General features: G+C 40.1%; 1 protein-coding gene across 3 annotated transcripts in view; it reads right to left on the bottom strand.

Annotated features, from left to right (window-relative positions):
* The window catches only part of ak5 (adenylate kinase 5), a 172,974-nt gene that overhangs the window by 136,137 nt on the left and 12,242 nt on the right, over positions 1–24,595 (bottom strand). For all 3 annotated transcript variants that reach the window (XM_089131013.1, XM_089131012.1, XM_039661240.2), the window contains exon 5: positions 17,891–18,004. In XM_089131013.1, the coding sequence (XP_088987139.1) occupies positions 17,891–18,004 (114 nt within the window). The remainder of the gene's footprint in view (positions 1–17,890; positions 18,005–24,595) is intronic.

Below are 24,595 nucleotides of genomic sequence, written 5' to 3'. Positions count from 1 at the left end.
GGCACACAAAAGAAGATATTTGGAAAAATGTCTCCAGTTGTTGGTTTGGACCCCATTGATTTTCAATGTACGAAAAAATAGCTGAACATAGAATTTCTCTAATTTCTATAAAACTAGTATGTGTTCACAGGGCTGTTGGTAACACATTTGGCCCCATGTCACGTCTGTTTCATACTGTGTTTTTACTGTTTGTCTCCACACATTTACACACATTTTGTTTTTCCTAATAACTATATGGTATATATATATATATATATATATATATGTGTGTGTGATAAGTCCAAAATTGATTTGCGGCAGCCCCGTCACATCATGGCCATCATACCAAAAACTGCTCATGTCAGAGTCTTCTCCTGCCTTAATCTCTGCCTTGACTCCCAAAGAAATTTTTGGGGGGATAAGGGTGACCAGGGAGGCCAGTCTCATGCCCGCCACAGCTCATGAGCCAGTGCTCCTAATTCTGGTGGTCTCAGCACTCTGAAGTCTGATGGTCTCAGATGGTCTCATTTGGCCGGTGATCACAGAATTCTTTAGCCCGGTGACCCCTTTTCCTTGTCCTCAGCGCTCCCAGTGTTGGTAGCCACCATTTCAGTGCTGGTAGCAACGAAGTTTCTGTGTCTCCATGTCATTTCAACGGAGGCCATCCACGAACTTTCTGTGTTCCCTGTAATAGACGTAGACACGGTCTTATGCTTTGCCAAGGTGGATCCATCCATCTCCCGGATCCACCCTGGTGCACCCTCCATTTGCACTAGCTTCACCACATCCACCTGATCCTCCATGGCCCAGCCCCGCCTCTGCATCATGGTCCAGGTCCACCGCCATGTCATAACCCTGTCACCCCTTCCTCTTCATGGCCCTGAACCTCCATATCTCCCCATTCTCCTATACCCTCCAGAACTGTTTTGTTATAATTGGCGGTTTCCTCCCCTCGAAGGGGGATACGTCATGTCTGGTTAGATTTTTGTCTCAGGTCATGTTTTCATGTCTTTTATTTTGAAGTTTATGTGGTACATCTGTTTATGCCAAGAACAAGCTAAGTTTAATCATCACCTTGTTTTGTTAGTTATGTATTTGTTCACTGCACATGAGTTCGTTCAACCTGCCTCTCAGTGGATGACTTGTTACAAGTATCCCAATAACATTTGATAGATATGACAGAATAGTGACTCTTTTATTGCTCATCACATATATAGTCAGCTTCTCCAGGACTGACATACAGGAATAATATTTAGCTAACATTTGAAAAGGCTGGGGAGTCTCTCAGGTTTGCTCACGGTGTAGATTTTTGGTAACCCTATAATAATCCCTGTTTAAGCTGTGGTCTGATCCCCTCTCATTCTGTTCTCATCTCATAATTGGGTTTTAAATCCCTTCATTGCTGCTGCTCATCTCTATTCTGTGAGAGTCAAAGCTAATTCAGTTACTGAGGTTAGCTGTGCTGTGGTGACACTGTTATTGGTTGCCTGGTCACCGAACACACTGTCACACAACACAGAGAGCCTGTTTAAACCTTTCTCCATCCCACAAACACACAATAATATGTGTTTCAGTCTTCTCTGATCTGGCTTTCTTTGTATTCTATGCTTTCCTTAAATCTAAACTAATCTCACACCCTCCATTTTTGTTCCATAAGGATCCCTCAAAGTTTTTTAGCCATCAGAATCAAATGAAAACCTTTTTTGTCAATGTATATCTGTCACGGGGTGAGGTGGTGGAGTGCAGGAGTGCAGGCAGAAGTAGCGGGAGGAATCCAGATTAACAAAAGATACGTATTTATTATAAACATACAGGCAGGAGGACGGGGTTTCACAGAGTAACATTTAACATCGACCGACAATCATAGAGTAAAACAGAGGGAACTAAATACACAGAATAATCAAACATAATGGGGTGAAAACAGGTGAAACAGATGATCAAGACGAGGAACAGGTGGCTGATGAGGGAGTGAACACGGGATAGGGTGACGAGAGGATCCTGGGAAGTGTAGTGCTGAAGACAAGACAGACTGGTGCAGACGGAGGACTGTGACAATATCGCTAAATTCTTATTTTATTTCAAGTTATTTTATGTCATGTCTTTTTGGCAGTTGGTGCCTTAAAATTATATTTTATTACCCTCATGTTGTTCCAAACATGTGACTTTTTTCTGTGGATAAAAAAAAAAAGAAAGAATAAATTTTGACATTTTGAATGCCTATACAATAAAGGTCCAACGCTGTTTGAATCTCTTTGTTTTTAAGATCTTCATTTGTGTCTCACTGAAGAATGAAAGTCATTCAGGTTTGGGACAGCATGGGTGTGAATAAATAAATAAATACATAACAATTGAATTTTAATTTTTGATTAAAATATACATTTAACCATACTTCTAAGGATGGACTATTTTTCCCATTTGAGTTTAACTTAAAAAGTAACAATTTCAATCGTTACTTAATCATTACAATCAATCAATCAATCAATCAATCAATCAATCAATCAATCAATCAATCAATCAATCAATCAATCAATCAATCAATCAATCAATCAATCAATCAATCAATCTGTCTGTCTATACCATGTGACAGTGTCAAAGTGTAACCTAATGTATTTGGTTTAACCTGTCATATTACATTTTTGACATTTTACTTAAGTGGTTATGAATTAAGCTATTTTAGACAATATTACATAAAGTACATGTAACCTATTGGATAAAACATGCTGTGCAATAAAGTGTTGAGAAAAGACTGTGCTGAATGATGGCTGTTGTGCTGGCGACTGCTGTATGCTCCCCAGAAGGCTTGCGAGGTGCAGCCTATCACACAAAATGCACAATTTTTTTTTGGCATGCTTTCACTCATAAATTCTCTCACTGACTGTTCCGGCACCTCCAGGAAAAGGCAGAGATAGAGAGAATAAGGATGCTCACAGTGCCTGAATATGGGTTTCCTTTAAACCATGACAGCCAGCAGACAGGAAGTAAATGATCAGTAATGCCAGCCATCACTTAACCTTTACTTTGGTAATATACAGGAATGTGCCATATGTGAGCTTGTATCATGTAAAAATGCCAGTGACGGAAATGGGCTCTTCCATAGAGGTGATACTTTCCCCCTTAAACTGATTTCCAGGGCATCATCTTTTGTGTTTAGATATGAAACAGGTTTTGAACATTGCAGTGCAGTGGTGACAGATGTTTCCAGGACAGGGTTTAAATTAAGCCAGGAATAGGCCTTAATATAGAATAGTTCATCGTGTCTTAAAATAATGGCTTTCTGTAACAAAGATTAAGTACAAATGGACATTGACATTTCATTAAAGCTGCAGTCCATAGCTTTTTTGGGATTAAAAATGATCCAAAATACATATTTGAGAAAATACATAACCAGCCAGTGATCAGCTTGTAATAATGTTTTTAATTCCAGTGGTACTGGCGGATTTCCACGGGAGATTCGAGCTTGTCTTTGCATCATTACGTCACATCTGTACACATAAAGATAGAGTCTCGGCTAATAAGCTATGTTTAGTGTGAGGATGCTGGAGGTGGAGATTTATAGCCTTTTCTCACAGCACTTGATACAATTAAACTTATCAATTTGATGGCGGATCCAGAAAGGTTCAAACGACAATCACCAGTGACAGATTCACCCGCTGTAAAATGCAAAAGACTTCGGAGTGGCTACAGAAAAAAAAAGAGACTGCAACCGGACCCATGCGAAAACAAGGATACATAACGGAAGGACATTACATGTAGTCACGCAATGCTGATGTTGAACATTAACAATTTGAGAACAAAGATTAATTTGCACAGTTTTGCGCAATATGATTAAGTGATTGATCGATAAAATCAGCGTGATTGCAATGTCAGAACCAGAACAAAAGTGGATGTTAGTTACTTGTTCAGATGACATTTTCCACTGAAAATTATTACGTTGGTCATACTTCCAAAAATAATAATCTGTGATTCTGAATGCCAGTATCCACACCGGTGACTGACAGACTCACACTCTCATCAAACATTGTGTTCATCCACGCTGTGCCATGCCGAGGCACAACCCACGAATTATTAATTCCGCGAATAACTGCAATTGCAGATTTTCAACAGAGATGGCGACAAAGAGGGAAAAACAGCAGACTGAAGCTTTAACAATGAATGGTTTTAATTTAAAATGAATTATTCAAAATAATCCTACAATTAATGTGATGGACTTGGAGATCTGGAGATCTGATGAGATCTGGATCCAACCCCTTGGTTGGTTTGGTTCTGTTTTCCCTGTTCCCGTTTTGCCTGTGTTCCTGATCATTATTAGTCTCCCTTGTAGTTAAATAGTTCCCGAACCTGTTCTTTATTACTTTAATTACTCCCTTTTAGGGGTGTCATGATTCTCCAAATCCTCGGTTCGATTACATTTTCGATTCTAAGGTCACGGTTCGATTCGATTCTCGATTTTTATCAATCGGCCAATCAGAATGCTCTCTGTCTTACATGCGCTTTATGTGGCACACGCACAAGGTCTCTCGGTCTCTCCCTCTCTGCCGTGCGCGCAATATAGTTTGGAGCACAGTTTTTTCTGTCTCGGCATGCACGCACGCTCGCTCTTGCTCGCTCACTCTAGATTCCGGAATATTTTAACTAATTTGCGTGCATCAGGGAGCCGCTATCAACAGGAGACTCCCGGAACTTCTACGAGACTTGTGATGTTTGCAAACTGTGTTTTTTTTTTAACCGCGAATGTTGTCAACATAACTCACTGGAAATCTTCAACGAAAGTGGAGGGGGTTCAAGTTCTGTTGATGGCAAGCAGCAACATTATAATCTGAAAAATGAAGCCTACCCGGAAGTGTGAAAAACTGCAATACATTGAAAATCCACTAGAGGCAGGTCTCAAAAGGGAGCAAATGTCCATATACCCCATGTTAAAATGTCAGTTTTCACAGCATAAATTCATGCTTTTACAGGTTGGTCCCATGGACTTTAATTGTAATCTTAAATATGTTCCGAGTGCCTGACAACTGTGAGGGGGGTGATTTACTCGTTAGTTTAGATCGTATTTAGATATCCACAAGTTTCCGAGGGGCGCTCCTGTAAAAAATAAAGTGGGTGAAACTTCCGGTGACGCGGCGGAAGTAGCATTCCAATGGTATTTTGTGTGTTAGTTAGCGAAGATGCTAGCTGTTTTTCGGAGAATTATTTTACTATTTAAAGACGCAAATCTTTATGAGAGATGTCGTTACGGAGCTCAGGGACAATATGTGCTGTTCGCGGTTGTATGTATAACCGGACTAAACTAGTTCAGTGGCTTAAACGTGATTGTTTTGAACATAAGCTGAAAACGAGTGATCCTGCCAGAGCCCGTCTCTGATCCTGCCAACGACTGTAACGTTAGTTTCCATCACCTCCCAAAAGACGACGAATCTTCCTGTGTACATTTTTTTTTAATTCTTTATATTTTATAAACTCTATCAGCATGTGATTGGCTGTTCGCTACTGATGTTACAGCTAAACTCAGGATCAAAGCCTGTGTTGACAGAATACCAAATGTGCCAGTTAATGTATTCAAGTAGCACATTCATTTATAATTTTGAATAAACTCCAAAGCACAATGACTAAGTGTGTATTTTTTTATTTGAATTGTTTGTCAGTTCGCACATCTGTCTGTCACCATGCCTTGATGAGTATTGATAATTAATAATGTTATTAATACTCCCAATCAACGACTGCGGAGGGTAAAGGTACTGTTATTTCACCCTTTTTAATTTCGTTGAGGTTGTGTTCCCACATCGTTAGCTAGTTTGGATCGCTATAATTTGAATGACTGTCAACTGTTGAATGAACGAGTGTCAAGCATGTCAAGTCGCGCTTTGTTTACTTCCAACCGGAAGTCGCGCCCACTTTTGACGCAAAGCCTCATGGGGTGTAGGAAACTTGTGGATATAATGTGTGACAAATAAGGGCTGTTAACTTTGATTGACAGCTGATAACGGGCTGCGCTGAGTGAATTTGACGTCTCGGCCATGATCTGACACAACACATCATATCACCTCTGTATCCTCTCTGAACATTTGTATTTTGTATTTCTCAAGATTTTTCAGTATAGCGCCGCCCATACCCCCATAAACAGCCACAAACCCGTTCTTCAGAGAGTCTATGGGTGACGTCACAGATGCTTTGACCATATTTTTTTACAGTCTATGGTTGATGGGTCTCCTGCCTCTGCAGTTGCCATGCTATCTTTTGAATGGCTGTAGCTAAGTTAGAGAAGGTTGACCATAGACTCGCAGGACTTCAACACGCGTTTTTTTCCGCTTGGCAAGCCGAACGGACGTGACATGGGGGCGTAGCGTCATCGACGATTCCATTTTTTAATTCGAAGTTCGAGATTGTGAAGTAATTTCGATCGATTTCGATTTAAAATCAAAATCGTGACTTCTTTTTGTATTTAAAGGGTAACTAAACCCCTGGTCAGAGCCTGACTCCACCGACTGGCAATATTTGAAAATGCCAAAAAAGTGGGTAGACCCCAGCGGAGATAGAGGGGACGATATAGATGCTAAAACACTCTATCCTGATCATTTTCAATACTCACAATTCCAATTAGTGACTCCCTATAGTGGTTTTGACGACACACAGCCCATTCTCACCCCCAAGGCATCACTTAACTGTCAGTTTATAAAAGGACTTCAACACGCGTTTTTTTCCGCTTGGCAAGCCGAACGGACGTGACATGGGGGCGTAGCGTCATCGACGATTCCATTTTTTATCCTTGGGAACACTGTGTGGGAGCCTTGGGAAGCATTTGGACATGCTTCAATATCTGACGCTTTGGGCGCCCTTTAGCGTCAGTTAGATGACGCCCTAGGATCGCGTGTACCCTACCCCCACCCCACACCTAAACCTAACTGCGTCCTCTAACTGACGCTTTCCTTTAGCGTCAGTTAGATGACGCCGTAGGATCGCGTCATGTAATTGACGCTAAAGGGCGCCTAAAACGTCAAATATTGAAGCATGGTCAAAGGTGACGCCTTGGGGTGAGGATGCGTTGCGACACAAGACAGTTTTTATACTGCCAAAGGCGTAGCTCACGTGGTGAGCTGAAACCTGCGTACGTCACGAAGTGTGGAACATCCAATAGGAAAATTCAACTGCAGTAGCCACCGTTCAACCTAAAGAGGGCAGCACTAAGACGTTTTTACACCATATATTGTAGAAATAAAACACTTTATAAACAAATGGGTAACACTTTAGAATACTGTATCTTACTTACTGCATAACTAATAAGGAATTAATGAAGAACTAATAGGTAATTCTTTATTAACACTTAAGTCACTACTGTTAACTACTAAGGAAGATGTGTTAACTAATCAGTATGTAATATAATTTTATGATTGTGTTAAGTATCAGTTAGTTAATCAATAGCTAATGAATTCTGTCATACTTCCCGAAGAACTACTATTAATTATCTATTAATTAAGGTTCAAGAAATATAACTATGAAGTAACTACTAATTAACACTCATAGACAGTAGTCAGTTTGTCATTCTTCAGCACTAATAAGAAAAATAAGTGCAGACATTTACCTATAGGCTATGATCTGCAAATAAGCAAAAACATCTCATGTATATAACACCTTATTATTATACTTAGTTCTTATACATTTTAAACTTCTTTTGCACCATTCAAGTTCCGGCAATATGGCGGTAGCCACGTACACTGAGCCTGGGTTCTCCCAAGGTTTTTTTCTCCATTCCGTCACCTGATGGAGTTTTGGTTCCTTGCCACTGTTGCCTTTTTCACTTCTCTTCGCCTTTGTCGCAAGTAACTGTCGTGTATTTTACAAAGGTTTAGATGATTACGTTAATATATATATAGGCTAATATTTTTTTTATTTACAGTAAGTTTGATTTGAGTCAGAAGTATGTGGTAATTCTTTATTAATTACTAATGGGTTCCCTATATTGTCCCTTTAGAATACTGTTCCAGGTTCTAAGTAATTCCTGAAGGACTATCTAATAATTATTTATTAATTACTAATAAGTTCCTTATATTTTTACTTTAGAAGACTGTTTCAGGTTATAAGTAGCCTAATTCCTAGATAATTAATTTGATAATTATTTATTAATTACTAATGGGTTCCCTGTATTTTCACTTTAGAATACTGTTCCAGGTTCTAAGTAATTCCTGAAGAACTATTTAAAAGTTAATTATTAATTACTAACAAGTTCCTTATATTTTCACTTTAGAAGACTGTTTCAGATTATAAGTAGCCTAATTCCTAGATAATTATTTGATAATTCTTTATTAATTACTAATGGGTTCCCTATATTTTCACTTTAGAATACTGTTCCAGCTTCTAAGTAATTCCTGCAGAATTATTTGATACTTATTTATTAATTACTAATAAGTTCCCTATATTTTCAGTTTCCCTCAGTCGTTGCCTCAAATACATGAATTTACTCAGTGGCATTCTATGCTGAGGAAAACAGACACACACAGTACTGTATATAAAATATACAAATAATATGAGGTTAGTTTTGTATGACTGTTAAGTAGTTACTTCTTAGTTATTTTTCTTGAACCTTAATTAGTAGATAATTAATAGTAGTTCTTCAGGAGGTATGACAGAATTCATTAGTTATTGATTAACTAACTGATACTTAACACAATCATAAAATTATATTACATACTGGTTAGTTAACACATCTTCCTTAGTAGTTAACAGTAGTGAAGAAGTAGTTAATGAAGAATTACCTATTAGTTCGTCAATAATTCCTTATTAATTCTGCAGTAAGTAAGATACAGTATTCTAAAGTGTTACCAACAAATGTCCATTTTTACAGATCATTAACTGAAAAAAAGTAAAAAAAAAAAGTTACTTTTTAAGCTCAGTTTCCTTTGTTTCAGTGTTCAGTATCGTCTTTGCTTTATGTGGTTGTTCATAAGTTTGCTCATGCAAGCCATACAACCGCATACATTAAATATATGCTTATTGCCGGGTGATTGTGACATCACACATCATTTTCACAAGGAATCAGGCTTGGTTGGAGGACACAGTGTTACATTTTGTCTGCCAGTGCAATCGGCAGATGAGACAAAATTACCCACCACTGTGCAAAAATACCTGCATGCCATTACATGCAGTACCTGCAAAAGGAAATCAACCGATAATGTGACCTCACAAGTTCATTTCTGAGATAAGCGTTTGGAAAAATCTGTTTCCAGCAGCAACAAGAGAACACAGATCTCTGTCTATGTTAAAGCATCTCTTAGATTATTGGTGTGAAATAAGGAAGGCTGTAAAGAGAGGAAGAGGAAAGCATATCTGATTCTTGGTGCTTGTTAAATTTTACTGCTCATATCGACAAACTGAACTTGGTGATTGCTTCATTCGCACCCTAGAAAAGGCTCTGTGTGACATTTGCAGGTGGTGGCTTCCTCAATTTTCAAATCCGGACTAGCAATCTTGTGTTTGTGTAAAATTTAAAGGTTAATTCGAGACTGACCGCAGTGGTGAGTAGTGTTGTACAGGAAATAGAACAAAAATATGAAAGCTAAATAGCCACAATGAAATGGGAAACAGGAATAGGCTGTAATTTAGAGATGAACGTGCATTGAGACATGCAATCGAGAACTGTCACATGGTTTCCTTTTAGCAAAGATGACATTAGCTCCTTTTTGACAGGTTTATAGACATTAATATATACTCCTGTCACTGAATCTCATCTCTTGATGTTGTCAAGTGGTTCCTGTCAAAAACAGAGGAAATAAAGAGTTTCAGTAGGCTACACGTTTGAGATCTGACGCGTGTCACATAGACAACTCACTCACGCGGATGCGAATCACCAGGGTGTGAATTGAATATAAGATCTCAACCCATTCTTTGGTTGACAAAATTGTCCCAATGTCTATCAGGCGCAGAGATCTTTTCCGACCCCTTGTGAAAATAAGTGCATTTAATTGTATTAAATGTGCACTTGTAGAGTACTACAAATCTTAGAAGTATATTTTTACTAATAGAAATAAAAAATGTATTTTTACCATAAATGCTTTTCAGTACATTAGGTGGTACATTAACTATATTTCAAAGATAAAATGGTAACACTTTACAATATGGGTGCACTAATAAGCATTAATTCATGCGTATCTAATGTACAGATAATACTGAATTAATGTGTAACTAATGATTATCTAAGCTATTCATTAATGATTACCACATTATGAAGTAATTAAGAGTCTGTAAGGTTAATCTATTAGTTCATACATTAACTGCTATTAATTAAATATGTAATTGTGGATTAATTCCATAATTACTCATTTTTAAACTAATAGTGTTAATTAAAACGTTAATTACCAGAATGAGCCAAAGCCTTGTATTTCAGCGTCCAGATAATATGACAGGTACACTAATATGCATTAATACATGATAAATTACTTCATTTTTAGTGCAAATTCATGTGCAAATTACTACAATTACTAAATGACTAGTTAATAATGATGTGCCTCAACAAGTAAAGTCATAACATAATGATACCTCTGCAAATCATTAGCTAATGATCAATTACAGCAGGCAACTGGATATTGGAATGCATAGCTTTGACTAATTGTGGTAATTAACACATTAATTTACACTATTACTTAATAAAACATGTTATTAAGGAATTAATACAAAATGACACAATGAATTAATAACAACTCATGTATTACTTAATCTATTAATCATATAGACTCTTTATTAGTTGCTGATGCAGTAATCATTAATTAATGGTTTAGTTCTTCATTAGTTATGCATTAAATCATGATTATCTGTGCATTCGTTAAGCATGAATTAATGCATATTAGTGCACCCGTATTGTAAAGTGTTACCGAAAAAATAAGTAATTATGAAATATAAAGATGCAACATGCAATAAAGTAACCGAAACATTACATTCAGTTTACACTTTTCACTTGCAAGTTCTCTTTTTAAAAGTATGCTAAAGTGCAATTCTTTTCACAATTTTTCTTTTCATTTTTTCATACTGAGTCTTTCTGAAAGCTAAAAAAGACATCAGCAGGGTAAACACAGTAACAACAGTCCTGTCTATGCAACTGTATTATCCACTTGAGCAATCACTCACTCGACTGTGAGAATCTAGTCCATTATCTGTATTCTGATTCTGACATGTTATATTGGGTCCTCAGTGATGCCTTACTTTTGAACACACCGCAGATGAGAGCCCTGAACGTGACTGGAGAAAAACGTACTTGTTAACTAATGCTTCAGAAGTATTCATGCTGCAGGCTCTAGTCGTGACAAAAGTGGCTTTGGAAGTTAATAAATCTGGACTTAGAAGACTTACAGTGATTTTCTACAACAGTGCAACTAGATACATTTATATATTTTCAGAAGAATGTGTTTGGCCATGCAAAACTAATCCTTGCTAGGGTGTTGTGAGTAGGGTGGTTGTTAGGGTGTTATGGGTGGTGGCTATGCTGCTAGAATGTTCTAGATAAGGCATTGCTAAGGCATTGTTAGGGTGTTATGGGTGGTTGCTAGGTTTTTATGAATAGGCTGATATATGTGGATGGAAGAGCATCAAAGGTGGTCGCTAGAATATTGCTAGGGTGTTCTTGTTGTTGCTAGGGTGTTTAAGGTATTTATTTATTTTTTTGCATTGCCATAGGCCGTTATGAGAAGGATGTTATACATTAGGTGGTTGCTAGATTGTTAAGAGTGAGGTGTTTTAGGTGGTTGGTAGAGTGTCAAGGGTGGTCGCTAGACTGTTGCTAGAGTGCTCTTGTTGTTGCTAGGGTGTGTTGTGTGGTTGCTCTGGCATTACTAGGGTTTTATGAGAAGGATGTTATACAGTAGCGGTTCTAGGCACGGGCGAACCGGGCAGTCGCCCGGGGCGGCATTTCTTCATGTCACATGGGGGGCGGCACGAGCAGTTAAAAAAAATCCTCTGTGCCGTGAAGTTTTTCTATTTTTTATCATTTCGATTCATATATTGGCAATGGCGCCCTGCTTGCTGAGAAGGTGCCGTGCGCAGAAGCGATGTCAAGGGGATTTCCTGATTAGTTCATGTATCGCGTCTTTTGCGCGCTCGGGGTCGTTATTTCAAATCCTCTTCAAATAGGCGCACGGGAAGCGTGCTCATTATGCGCTCACGGGAAGCGCGCTCATAAACTTTTCAGTATGGGAGTGCACGTGCACCCAAACACTTGGGTGTTTTTTCTCTTTTCCGTAAATAAATCTTTTAGCAAAGCTACAGCAAGCGTTTTTCTGTGGTGGAAATACATAAGCTACTAAAACTCCTTTGTCGTTGTGGAGAGAGCGCAGTGTAATAAGTGCATGGTTCTATAGCAACGACAGCCATGGGAAAATCAAGTACGAATTTTACTATTAATAATAAAAGATAAGTTACTGTGCATTATAACTGTCAGGAATGTATCTTTATTGACTCATTCTTTTTATAGAGATGATTTAAATGCTGAAATATGAGGTTTATCTTTATATAAAACCTTTTTTTGTGTGTTAACCTTTTTTTAGTAGTAAGAAAAAAGACACTCCTTTAAAACAAATCTTTAATGTTATTAACTTGGTGAATTGATTTCACTGTGTATTAGGCTTTTTGAACAAGATTCTGTGTATGTGATCATTTTGGTCACTATATTATCTAATACTTTTCATAATGATCAACTAAAATCAACTTTAATCTTTAATTACGAGTTTTTACTGTAGCCTATAATATGCAAAGTTTTTTTTTTTTTTTTTTTTTTGGGGGGGGGCGCTCGAAGTGTGTCTCGCCCTGGGTGTAGTTCAAAGTAATAATAATAATAATAATTCATCACATTTATATAGCGCCTTTCTGGACACTCAAAGCGCTTCACATACAGAGGGGAATCTCCTCAACCACCACCAATGTGCAGCATCCACCTGGATGATGTGACGGCTGCCATAGTGCGCCAGAACGCTCACCACACACCAGCTTACTGGTGGAGAGGAGACAGTGATGAAGCCAATTGGTAATATGGGGATGATTAGGAGGCCATGATGGACAGAGGCCACTGGGCAAATTTGGCCAGGATGCCGGGGTTACACCCCTACTCTTTCGAAAGACATCCTGGGATTTTTAATGACCACAGAGAGTCAGGACCTCGGTTTAACGTCTCATCCGAAGGACGGTGCTCTTTGACAGTATAGTATCCCCATTACTATACTGGGGCATTAGGACCCACACAGACCACAGGGTGAGCACCCCCTGCTGGCCTCACTAACACCTCTTCCAGCAGCAACCTGGCTTTCTCAGAAGGTCTCCCATCCAGGTACTAACCAGGCTCAGCCCTGCTTAGCTTCAGTGGGCAACCAGTCTTGGGCTACAGGGTGATATGGCTGCTGACAAGTAGAACCGCCACTGATGTTATACATTATGTGGTTGCTAGATTGTTATGAGTAAGGTGTTTTAAGTGGTTGGTAAAGTGTTCAGAGTGTTGCTAGGGTGTGTTGTGTGGTTGCTCTGGCATTAGGGTATTATGGGAAGGATGTTATACTTAAGGTGGTTGCTAGATTGTTATGAGTAAGGTGTTATAGGTGGTTGGTAAAGTGTGGCATTACTAGGGAGTTATTAGAGGGATGTTATACATTAGGTGGTTTCTATGGAATTGCTACTTTATTGTGTTCTAGATCAGTGCCCAGTTACATAAAGCACCTTAAGTGTAATTTTCCCTTAAGAACACCGTTAGGTTTCCCTTAAACTTATGGGTGTTGCAAAAAATAACCGTTAAGTGTTACTTAAGGGTTTGTTTCGGTGAAACGTCATACACCCTAAGAATTTCCCTTAAATATCTATTTTTCTCGTAAGTAATCTCTTAACAAACGTATTGCATTAAGACCCTAAATAGTAATTATAACGTACAGTTTGGAAAACTTAAGTGTTACATGGAACAAACAGGTTGGCTGCTTTTATATGACAAACAAATTAAAATTTTGCCATTTTTCACATAGTATAAACACATAAAGCACATCTCAGCACAACCAACCCAATCTCAAGACCAAGTCGTACGAATTCGACGAATTATTAGAAAGTGGCTAATTCGTAACAATTCATACGACCTCACTCGTACGAATTAATACGATTTTGCTAAATCGTACATATTTTACGAATTGGCCCATTCGTATGAATTCGTACGAATGACCTACCCCTTACCCCGCCCCTAAACCTAACCATCACGTGGGTTTAGACAAATCGTATGAATTAGTACGAGTGAGGTCGTACGAATTAGTACGAATTAGACACTTTTTAATCATGCGTCGAATTCGTACGAATTGGTCGTGAGATAGTGTTGGCACAACTCATTGGTTCTCGAGCTTGCGCACACATTTGAGCTTTCGAAACAGCATGAATCATTCAGATTAATATTATGTCTTTCAATAAATGGCCAGAAATGATGAGCGAATATTAAAAATGTCTTTCCAGAGGAGAGGTTTTACTATAAGCCATTGGGGGTTTCTTATCTCTCATGCATAATCCATATGTACAGTATTGTTTTAATATCTATCGTTTTTTTCTTGTGCTAAATAAATAATGAATAAATAAATAAATGTGTGTCTAAAGATGAATGAAAGACTTAGGGCCGGTTCACATATCGCGTCTTTTGCGCGTTCAAGTTCGTTATTTCAAATGTAGGCGCGCGGTATGCGCGCTCATAATGGAAGCGACGCGGTCGCGGTGCGACGCGCTCGTTTTTTCCAGGCGCGTCCGCGCCGCATCGAGATAAAAACATCTCAACTTTTCAGAATGCCGCAAGCGCACCGTAGGTCACGTGACACGAACCAACCAATCAGCTTCCTCGCCATTTTTGTTACCTCTTCTTAAAATATAATCAAACTGGTCCTTGTCCACTCTGGAATAGGCTTTGAACCTCCCATTGTTCAGGCGGAGTTCCTGAATCAGCTGGTGAAATTCCCCATGGTTCTTGCGTTTTTGTAGTATGGGGTGCACCCAAACACTGCGGCGTTTTTTTACTTTTCTGAGTAAATAAATCTTGTAACAGAGTTACAGCAAGGGTTTTTCGGTGGTGGAAATCCATTGCTGAAATTTCCTTCATGTAATGGAGAGCGCAGCTGATGGTTGCTTAGCAACGACAGACGCCTCCGGAGTGCAACCGCCCTAGCGCTTCTTTGGAAATAGGAGAACGCGTGCGCCTAGCATTTTCTACGCGTTTTTAGGCGCGATATGTGAATGGCCCCTTCTGGGTTTAAACCGACATGATTAGGAGTATGATGACAGGATTTTCAGTATTTATGTAAACTATCAATTGGAGTTTCATCTCGTCTGGTCCTTCTCTTTCATTTTTGGTTTTCTTTTTTGTTTTCCTTATCCATGTCATGCTGTTTTCTGTGAAACGTCCCACTATTTGTATTAACAAATAACATGTCCATGGCACCAATTGAATTTTATAACAGCAAAACCTGGGTCGCTATTGTGATTTCCATTACACAAGAGATGTTTAAACTTCATGCTGATTTGTACTCAGCTTTTGCCAACATAAACACAAACTAAGACGTAGCTTTGCAGTAACCTATGTTTCTCCATCCACTTATGCTTCTTTCCATATGGTGATGTGAATCCCCTTCTGTCCGGCGTTAACGGCTGCAGTGTACTTGGCGTGTCAGCACACACAATGGCTGCACCTACAGTGTGGTCTCCCCAGTGGACCAGCACCACAACCGTTTGGATTGAGCCGAGTAGGGGACATGTCTAGGGTCTTCAAGTGGCCACCTTCCATCCACTCCACAGTGTTTCGTCGACTAGCCCATGACACCTCATGAGGACTCGACAGTGACTCCGTCCCCTACTCAACTCAGTCCATCTTACTGACCTTTACATATCTCCTGCTGCTGAGGTTGCTCCTTCCTCATAGTTCACTTGCAACCTAACCACAATCTCACAATCTCTCCGCAACCCAACCATACAAGCCAACAAGCCCCACTGCCTTCCTTAAAGGTCCCGTTCTTCGTGATCCCATGTTTCAAACTTTAGTTAGTGTGTAATGTTGTTGTTAGAGTATAAATAATATCTGTAAAATTATAAAGCTCAAAGTTCAATGCCAAGCGAGATATTTTATTTAACAGAAGAAGCCATCGAACGGCCCGTTTGGACTACATCCCTCTACTTCCTTCTTTAATGACGTCAGAACAACAGTTTTTTGACTAACGTCCGCCCACAGGAATGCTCCCTCAACCTGCGCACTTTTTATAACATACCGTGTTTACTCAGCTTTTACTGTGATTTTCTGAAGTAAAACTGACGCTTCATCTTTTGTGTGATGTACAATAAACTTTATTAAACTCATCCGTATATGTTTGATTATCATTTGGACCTGGTCCGAAACAGCAGACTTGTAGGCTATTAATAATGAATACATACAAGCAGATGACAAATACGTTATAATAACCGTAATTAAACTACTAACTATACCTGTTCCATCTCTATACAGCACTCTGACTCTGTAGGCATTATTGTCCAACTCGAAATGAACAGCGTTACTGAGAGTTTCTGATATTATCATCATTCCGTGAGATGAAATTGTCCTGAGAAGCTCCGCCCCCTGTGCCAGCAGCAGCAGCTTTTTTGCATTTAAAAAGCACACACTAAAACAGCGCGTTATTCTGAGCCCCAACAAAATGACAATTTAAACATGCTGTAAAAAATGATCTGTTGGGTATTTTGAGCTGAAACTTCACAGTCACATTCTGGGGACATCAGAGACTTATTTTACATCTTGTGAAAAGGGGTATAATACGGGACCTTTAAAGTAGGTTCAGTAGCAATGGTTCCGTATGGCCTACTTCCTACCGCAAAACACAATATCTGACAATATACCCAAACACCAACCCACATTCACGCACTCAACGGTTTCCGTTACCCCAAGAGAACCATTTAAAGGGATTAAATGCAACACTCTTTAAGTCATTCCCTTAGCTGAGGGGAAATCACACCTTAAATCTCATATTTAAGGGAAAAAAAACTTAAGGTGCTTTATTCAACCGGGCACAGTTGTTTTCAACTCTGCTCCTAGGGACCCACTGACAGTCCTGCAGTTCAGGCCCTGTTTACACGAGAACGCTCGCGGGTGAAAACGTAAAAATATTTTATCGCATGTGCCTTTCGTTTACATGGCAACGGCGTTTTTGGGGCTTAAAAACGCAAAAAAGTGAAACCACCCTCCAGAGGGGAAGTCTTAAAAACGCTCCACCGCCGCGTACCCGTCTAAAAGGTAAAAACGCAAAAGTCTGCTTGACAGTGAAGGTTGTACGCAGGCGCATGGTTGTGTGACAGTGCTCCATGTTGCCACCTAGCTGCTTGGAATGCATACTACATTGAATTTCACACTCTTTTGCGTCACCATGTGCACGTGGATTTCCCACCTAAAACGCTCGTCTAAACGCAGAATAAAAAGTGATAACGCAACGCCACTCTTTTTCTCTTCAGAATCTTTTCCGTGTAAACATAGCCTCAGTTCCAATCCTGATCAAACACACCTGAAGCAGCTAATCAAGGATCACTTGAAAATAGGTTGGAAATAAACTTCGCAGGACTGTGGGTCTCCAGGAACAATGTAGAAAATGAGTAGAAATGAGAGGGTGTTTTCAGTACAGTCTCTATGAGAGCTGAGTGGCATACCTTACACGGCTAATTATGGGATCGACAGTGAAGCAGAGTGACAAGTCAAAAATGTATAAACATTCATGCAAATTAGAGGGAAAAAAATGCAGGCGGCAGTGATGGCAGTGAGGTTTGTCAAAAACATTTCACGCCATTGCATAGCAGACTACAATATTAAAATCAGATCTCAAGTTTATAACTCCATAAATGCATTTCTTCAATGTTAGTGGATCCACAAGGTAATGCAAGTAAAGTAAAATGCACTCACCTGGTCCTCAAAAGAAAGTGCTTGTCCCACATCTCGAGGGAAGCCGTCTATAACTATTCCGCTGGCCTCTGAGATCTTCATGATCTTCTGCTTGATCTCAGTTATGGTAGTTTCCTAATGGGAATGAATAAACGTACTCAGGTAAAAATAATACATTCGAACCACAAAGAAAAATGCTGTAGGAACATTGCAATTTTTAACAGATTGAAACTAAATTGACAATAATAAACTCATGTAGCAATTTAGTCTTCATAGATCAAGTACCTGCAGGCAAATGTGCTTTGTAATTCTGGGCTATTTTAAACATCACAATGAATCAGTTTGTATGAAAGATGGGGGCATGACTGCTCAGATGAGTTGGTCTTCAAAGGCAGCCATTCCATATTTCACAAGAGTATTTTAGAGCATTCTCTGAATTTCTTTAAGCATCTTTCTGAAAGGGTTAAATTAACAAATATCACATCTCCCATTCTGTGTTATTTCTAGTGTTATTGAAGAGTGCAGCGACATTTTCAGATAATTTTAAGCGCTGGAGGGAGAATATATATTCAAGCGTAACAAATCGGATGATGTGGATGGCATTATTTACAACGGACATCTAGCGTCAGTAACAGATTGCTCTAAAAATAAATCTTATATCAGTCATTATTTGTTGCTCAGTTTGGAATGTAATTTGCATGAACAAATTTGCAGTTTTCTATCACTATATGAAGTGATCCAGACACGATTCAAAGCAGAGGATATTTTTAGAATGCAAGAGACCGCCAACCACATGATATCATGACATCAAATACATTCAGAAATAAAGCCAGCTATCCTAATTTGCAAATCTGTATGTGGTTTTGATACAGTGGATAATAAAATGTGTGAAAGTTGTGTTCGGTCTGTTGTGCATCTGAATCAATAATCGACATTAGATTACATAATATGCGTCTGTGTGGAATCAAAGGTAAACAAACTGTATAATTGCTGCTTTGATTCACCATGTACACAAAGTAAAATTGCTCTGAATTCACCCATAACCGACCAGAACCATAACGAAGTGAGAGTCTCCTGCATGAGTTTCTCATTGAACACTATGTGCAATAAACTCAAAATCCCAAAAGATCGAAACCGATTCATTTAAATATGATGATGTAATTGGGGTTATATCATACACTTTTTTAAATATAGTTTTAGTGAAGTATGATAATCCCAAGTTTTCACCATTGACTAAATTCAAATTAAACTCTCCTTTACCTTTCGAAAGGGAACTCACACTGCGTTGATGACGCTATTGGGGAACGCCCACCACATGAACCGGCGACTGAAAACCTATCCAATCAAAGCAATCGATATTGACCGGCGACAGCCTATGACGTCATTACTAGTACGACCTGGAAGTATGGGAGCGCCTAGAGAACATGTCATCCTCTTTTCGTCTTCAGGGACTGTTTTGTCTGATTTACAATACCTTAAAAAGGTAAGAACAATTATGGCAAGTGATAAGCCTTTCAAAAGTGTGTGGATCCATGTCTCAGGCTTCTGACACGAGATGACACACACACAACTTGTGCGTTTATTGTTTGGGCTCAGAGCACGTATCTGGTTGTGAAGAATGTGAGAGTTCTCTTAATGAGAGGTTCTCTCGTACTGCGTAATATCTTACGCTAGGGGAAAACCTCTTTTCAATGAGATAATGAAGTCAAAAATTAATTAATGTAAAATGCGTTGCTGTAGCTCGCGTGCCTACACTCTAAAAAATGCTGGGTTATTTTAACCCAACTTTGGGTCAAATATGGACTAACCCAGCCGTTGGGTTAATTTTTTACATTACATTTTTAACCCAACATTTAGGGTTTGTCCATATTTGACCCAAAATTGGGTTAAAACAACCCAGCATTTTTTAGAGTGTATTGGCTGTCCTGCGGCAACTGCAGCAGCCTATCGAGAGAAGCCTTTTGGTGATGCTTCACGCCCACTACGTCACCTTCCCGACAAAGCGGGAGTGGCCTAGCCCTATAAATATAGCTCGATGGGCTGATATAATCAGATTTTTCATCTCTTCAGTGAAGCTCACACATTGCTGGATCCAGATTGAAGAAGCCACGCCGTCTGAGAATAAGCCATCTGTGGGACATGCCATTGCATCTAAAGTCGCTGGGCTTCGTCTCGCTGCCTTCAGTCAACGTACCTGCTACGCTTTCCGACGTTCATATCCTTTTACTCTGCTGTTGCAACGCACACTCTCACAAAAAAGCAAGCATCTTTTTAAAGATCTTCTAGATATTCTCTAGCCAGAGAAAGCTCGCCAGTTCGCTCGAGTCACTCACCGACGGACATCGGCCTCCGACTGCCGCCGCTTCTGCCATTGTCAATGATGAGATAGCTACATCTGTGGAGGAGGCCAGCTGCTCTATCCCAGCGTCAGACCCTTCTGCCCATGAGTCGTCAAGGAAACAGGCCAGCATCAAAACCGCGGCTATCTTTCTTTATGCTATAAGGAAGCTACCCCGCCCCCCGTGGGCATGCGTCACCGCCTAATTGAGGAAAGAGTGCGTTTCTAGTCCTGCTGAGGCCGGACCAATCTTGATTTCTCAGCTCCCCTTAGTTTGAGCGGCTGGAAATGTCAATATTGCAGCAATGAGCCTGTTAAAGGGGAAATGAAGCAGTGAATCAAGTTTACATGATTTACAAGATGGATTTCCAATACAATCAACAATTATATAAGGAACATTACAAATGTAAACATTTACAAGAAAAAAAGAAAAAAACTTTGTATCTTTCGCTGCCAGGGCGCCGCCATTGTGCAGTTGACGTCACGAGGTTGGTTGGCTCTGGGCATTGAAAATCACGACATCAAACGGTGTTTACACCAGTGTTTTGACCGCGAACGACTAATGTTAGGTACAGTCATTAGACAAAAAGATGACGTCTCATGTTATATGTTGACAAACTGCACATAGAAACATTGTTCCCGATGTCTGCCGTCATATTCCCTTATTCTACCATGCAAGTTAGCATGTATTTGTTAAAGGGGAAATGAAACGTCAATATTTTCGCACTGGTAGTGCTAGTAGCTACAGCCTACATATAGTAGGAAAAAGTGTCTCCGCTCTGACATCCTTCAGGGAAAGCATCGCCGCTTCCACGCGTCTAACTCCCGGCACAGCATGGTAAACGTGCGTGCCGATGATGCAGAATTGACCACGCAATACATGCTCAAGATCAACCTCTTGACAACAGATGGACTCTGACACGGAGGGCATCGCAATACAACAGCCACACTGACATGGTAAGTTAGCATTGCAAACCCGCTCTTCGGCCCAAACCACCACCGGCTGTTCTACACAGCAACGTAACTTACATGGTGTTGACGAGACGGGAATCTGACGGCAGACATCGCGAACAATGTTTCTATGTGCAGTTTGTCAACATATAACATGAGACGTCGTCTTTTTGTCTAATAACTGTACCTAACATTAGTCGTTCGCGGTCAAAACACTGGTGGAAACACAGTTTGATGTCGCGATTTTCAATGCCCAGAGCCTGTTAAACTTGAGCCAACCAACCCCGTGACGTCACCTGCACAATGGCGGCGCCCTGGCGGCGAAAGATACAAAGTTTTTTCTTTTTTTCTTCTAAATGTTTACATTTGTAATGTTTCTTATATAATTGTTGATTATATTGGAAATCCATCTTGTAAATCATGTAAACTTGATTCATTGCTTCATTTCCCCTTTAAAAGCCTGACACACAAAACTGTGATGACGCTCTCTTATCTGCTCACACTAACTTAAGCTCATGTCATTTTCCCCTGCGGCTCGGTGGTAAAACCCAAAGCCTTCTCGCCAGAGACCCGTGTTCGATCCCAGCTCTCGAAGCAGATACAATTTAGTCACGTCGTACTCACTACTCGGTCCCCACAAACACTACATAGCGCACGTCCCACGGTTTCTGTAAAAACAAAACCAACACATATACAGTCAAGCTCAGGCCGACGGTGTTTTCAGTGCAGTAAATGTGCCCGCTGTCCCGCGCCCACATTCACTCACAGACATTTACACGGCCCCGCTCGCTCTCTCTCAGCAGACTGCTATAAGGGAATCGAGCACAGCCAGGCTGCCCCCTGCCTCAAGTACTGCAAGCACAGTGTTTACGTTACAGCACACCAGAGCGTCCCTGTCGCCACTATGTCGCGGCCAGAGCCTAGATCTCATTCTATCCCTAGCTATTCATACAAATGTGTTGGCACAGTCTCCCAGGGTATCAGAATGGATGCTGAACAATATGAAAAGAGGCTATCACTGCAGTACGCTCGACGTCTTCGCCACTACACGTCAAATCTACGGTAAAAACGACTTTATTGAGAAAAGGGGCAATAGAGCCTTTATCTCAAGCTCAGAGCGAAGGGGGCCTGTACAGCAGATATTTTCTGGTACCCAAAAAAGATGGGGGTCTCAGACCCATTCGAGATCTAAGACAGCTAAACAGAGTGCTTGTGAATGCTCATAACCAAGAAAATCCTTTTTCCAGATTTGCCATGGGGACTGGTTTATGTCAATAGACCTGAAGGACGCTTATTTCCAAATACAAATAGCGTCACATCACAAGCGATTCTTGAGATTCGCCTTTGAGGGCCAGGCATATCAATACACAGTCCTACCGTTCGGACGGTCCCAAGCAACCCATACATTTACAATGTGCATGGACGCGGCTCTAGCACCCCTGAAACTTCGGGTCATGCGAGTGTTGAACTACTTGGACGATTGGCTGATTCTAGCTCGATCGCACTCAGAGCTCATAGAACACAGGACCATATTACTCGAACACCTCTAGAATCTAGGTCTCACAGGCAATTGGGTGAAAATTTGTTGTCTGTCAGTCTGAAAATATCTTTTCTGGGCACTGTCGCCAGAAAGCAGTCTGAATATTCAGTGCATCAAAAAATCCTTCTGCAGCTGCACTAAAGTCCCGCTCAAGAGGTTTAGAAAATGCTGGGTCTCATGGCCTCAGCATCATCAATACTTCAGCTGGGTCTGCTTTGCATGGGCCCACTGCAGTTAAAGGGTTAGTTCACCCAAAAATGAAAATTAAGTCATTAATTACTCACCCCCATGCTGTACCAACCCCGTAAGACCTTCGTTCGTCTTCGGAACACAAATGAAGATATTTTTGATTCAATTTGAGAGCTGTATAACTACCACATTGGCTCCTAAGGGACTGCCTCTTGACGGCCCAAAAAGTCAATGAAGAAAATGTTTAAATATTCCATGTGACTACAGTGGCTCAACTATATGTTTATCAAGCGACGCGAATACTTTTTGTGCGAAAAAACAAACAAAAATAACGAGTTTATTCGACTATTTCTTTTTTTCTTTCCTTGTAGGCCAGAACGAGACTTCCTTATAGATTTCCACGACGCATGCGCAAGAATTGCGATCTGAAGTAGTGTAAGCTGGCGTAAGCAGATCGCAAATCTCGCGCATGCGTCGTGGAAATCTAAGGAATTCTCGTTCTGGCCCACAAGGAAGAAAAGAAATAGTCGAATAAACTCGTTATTTTTGTTTGTTTTTTCGCACAAAAAGTATTCGCGTTGCTTGATAAACATATTGAGCCACGGTAGTCACTTGGGATATTTAAACATTTTCTTCATTGACTTTCTGGGCCGTCAAGAGGCAGTCCCTTAGGAGCCAATGTGGTAGTGATACAGCTCTCAAATTTAATCAAAAATATCTTCATTTGTGTTCCGAAGACGAACGAAGGTCTTACGGGGTTGGTACAGCATGGGGGTGAGTAATTAATGACTTAATTTTCATTTTTGGGTGAACTAACCCTTTAAGGCTAAAAGCACAAGTACCGCCTCAAGCATGGGCCTCCGGTCTGTTTCGCCCTCAAGGTTGATCAGAAATGCGTCACTGCTCTGAAACCTTAAAGAACGACCGACTGGTATCAGTCAGGTGTAAACCAGGGGGCTTCCTTGAGTGTGAAGGTGGTGTCCATGGACGCCTCCACATTGTGATGGGGAGCGCTGCACAAGGGCAGACCATTCTTCAGCTAGTGAGACTCAGAACGAGAGAAGCTTCTACACATAAACTGTCTAGAAATTATGTTGGTTCCAAGCTTTTGAGCGGTCTTGGTAGGCCTTCCGTTGTTCGGAGGTCACGTTGAGGCAGTGACCATTGGGAATAATGTCAAAAATGCCGAAGGGTGAAAGATAATTTTAAATGTTTTCGAACATTTTGCAGGAAGAAATTATTTCTAATACATTGCAATTCTCTACTTTAGAACAATTCAGAAAGAGATGCTTACAGAAATTAGAAAGTAATAAAAGGGAAGAAAATAAGTGCCCAAAGAGATGTGAAAGAAGATTTGCAGTGAATTTCTTTTTCACACTGTGAGACCAGAATAAAAAAATAAACAGAAGTCAAGATCCCACAACACGATGCGAAAGGCCAAAGACGAAAGGGTCTGATATCAATACCACAAGCATTATAATATTCTATTGACGGATAAAAATACCACGTCACAGTCTGCCAAAAAGTTGGATAAATATTATTCATAGCAATCTCTGAAAGCACGATAGCATCAGCATGATTCCTGCTTTAGACTAGACCAAAAGACGTCTAGAAACAAATTGTTTTTGTGGCTTAGTTTCAATACATTTTTGCACTAGTAAAGAAGTTTTGAGATTTAAATGGACGCTTTATCATGATACAACCCACA

Source organism: Pimephales promelas, chromosome 5 (assembly GCF_988280905.1).
Source record: "Pimephales promelas chromosome 5, fPimPro1.hap1.1, whole genome shotgun sequence".
NCBI lineage: Eukaryota > Metazoa > Chordata > Actinopteri > Cypriniformes > Leuciscidae > Pimephales > Pimephales promelas.
This window is presented reverse-complemented; position numbering and strand designations above follow the sequence as displayed.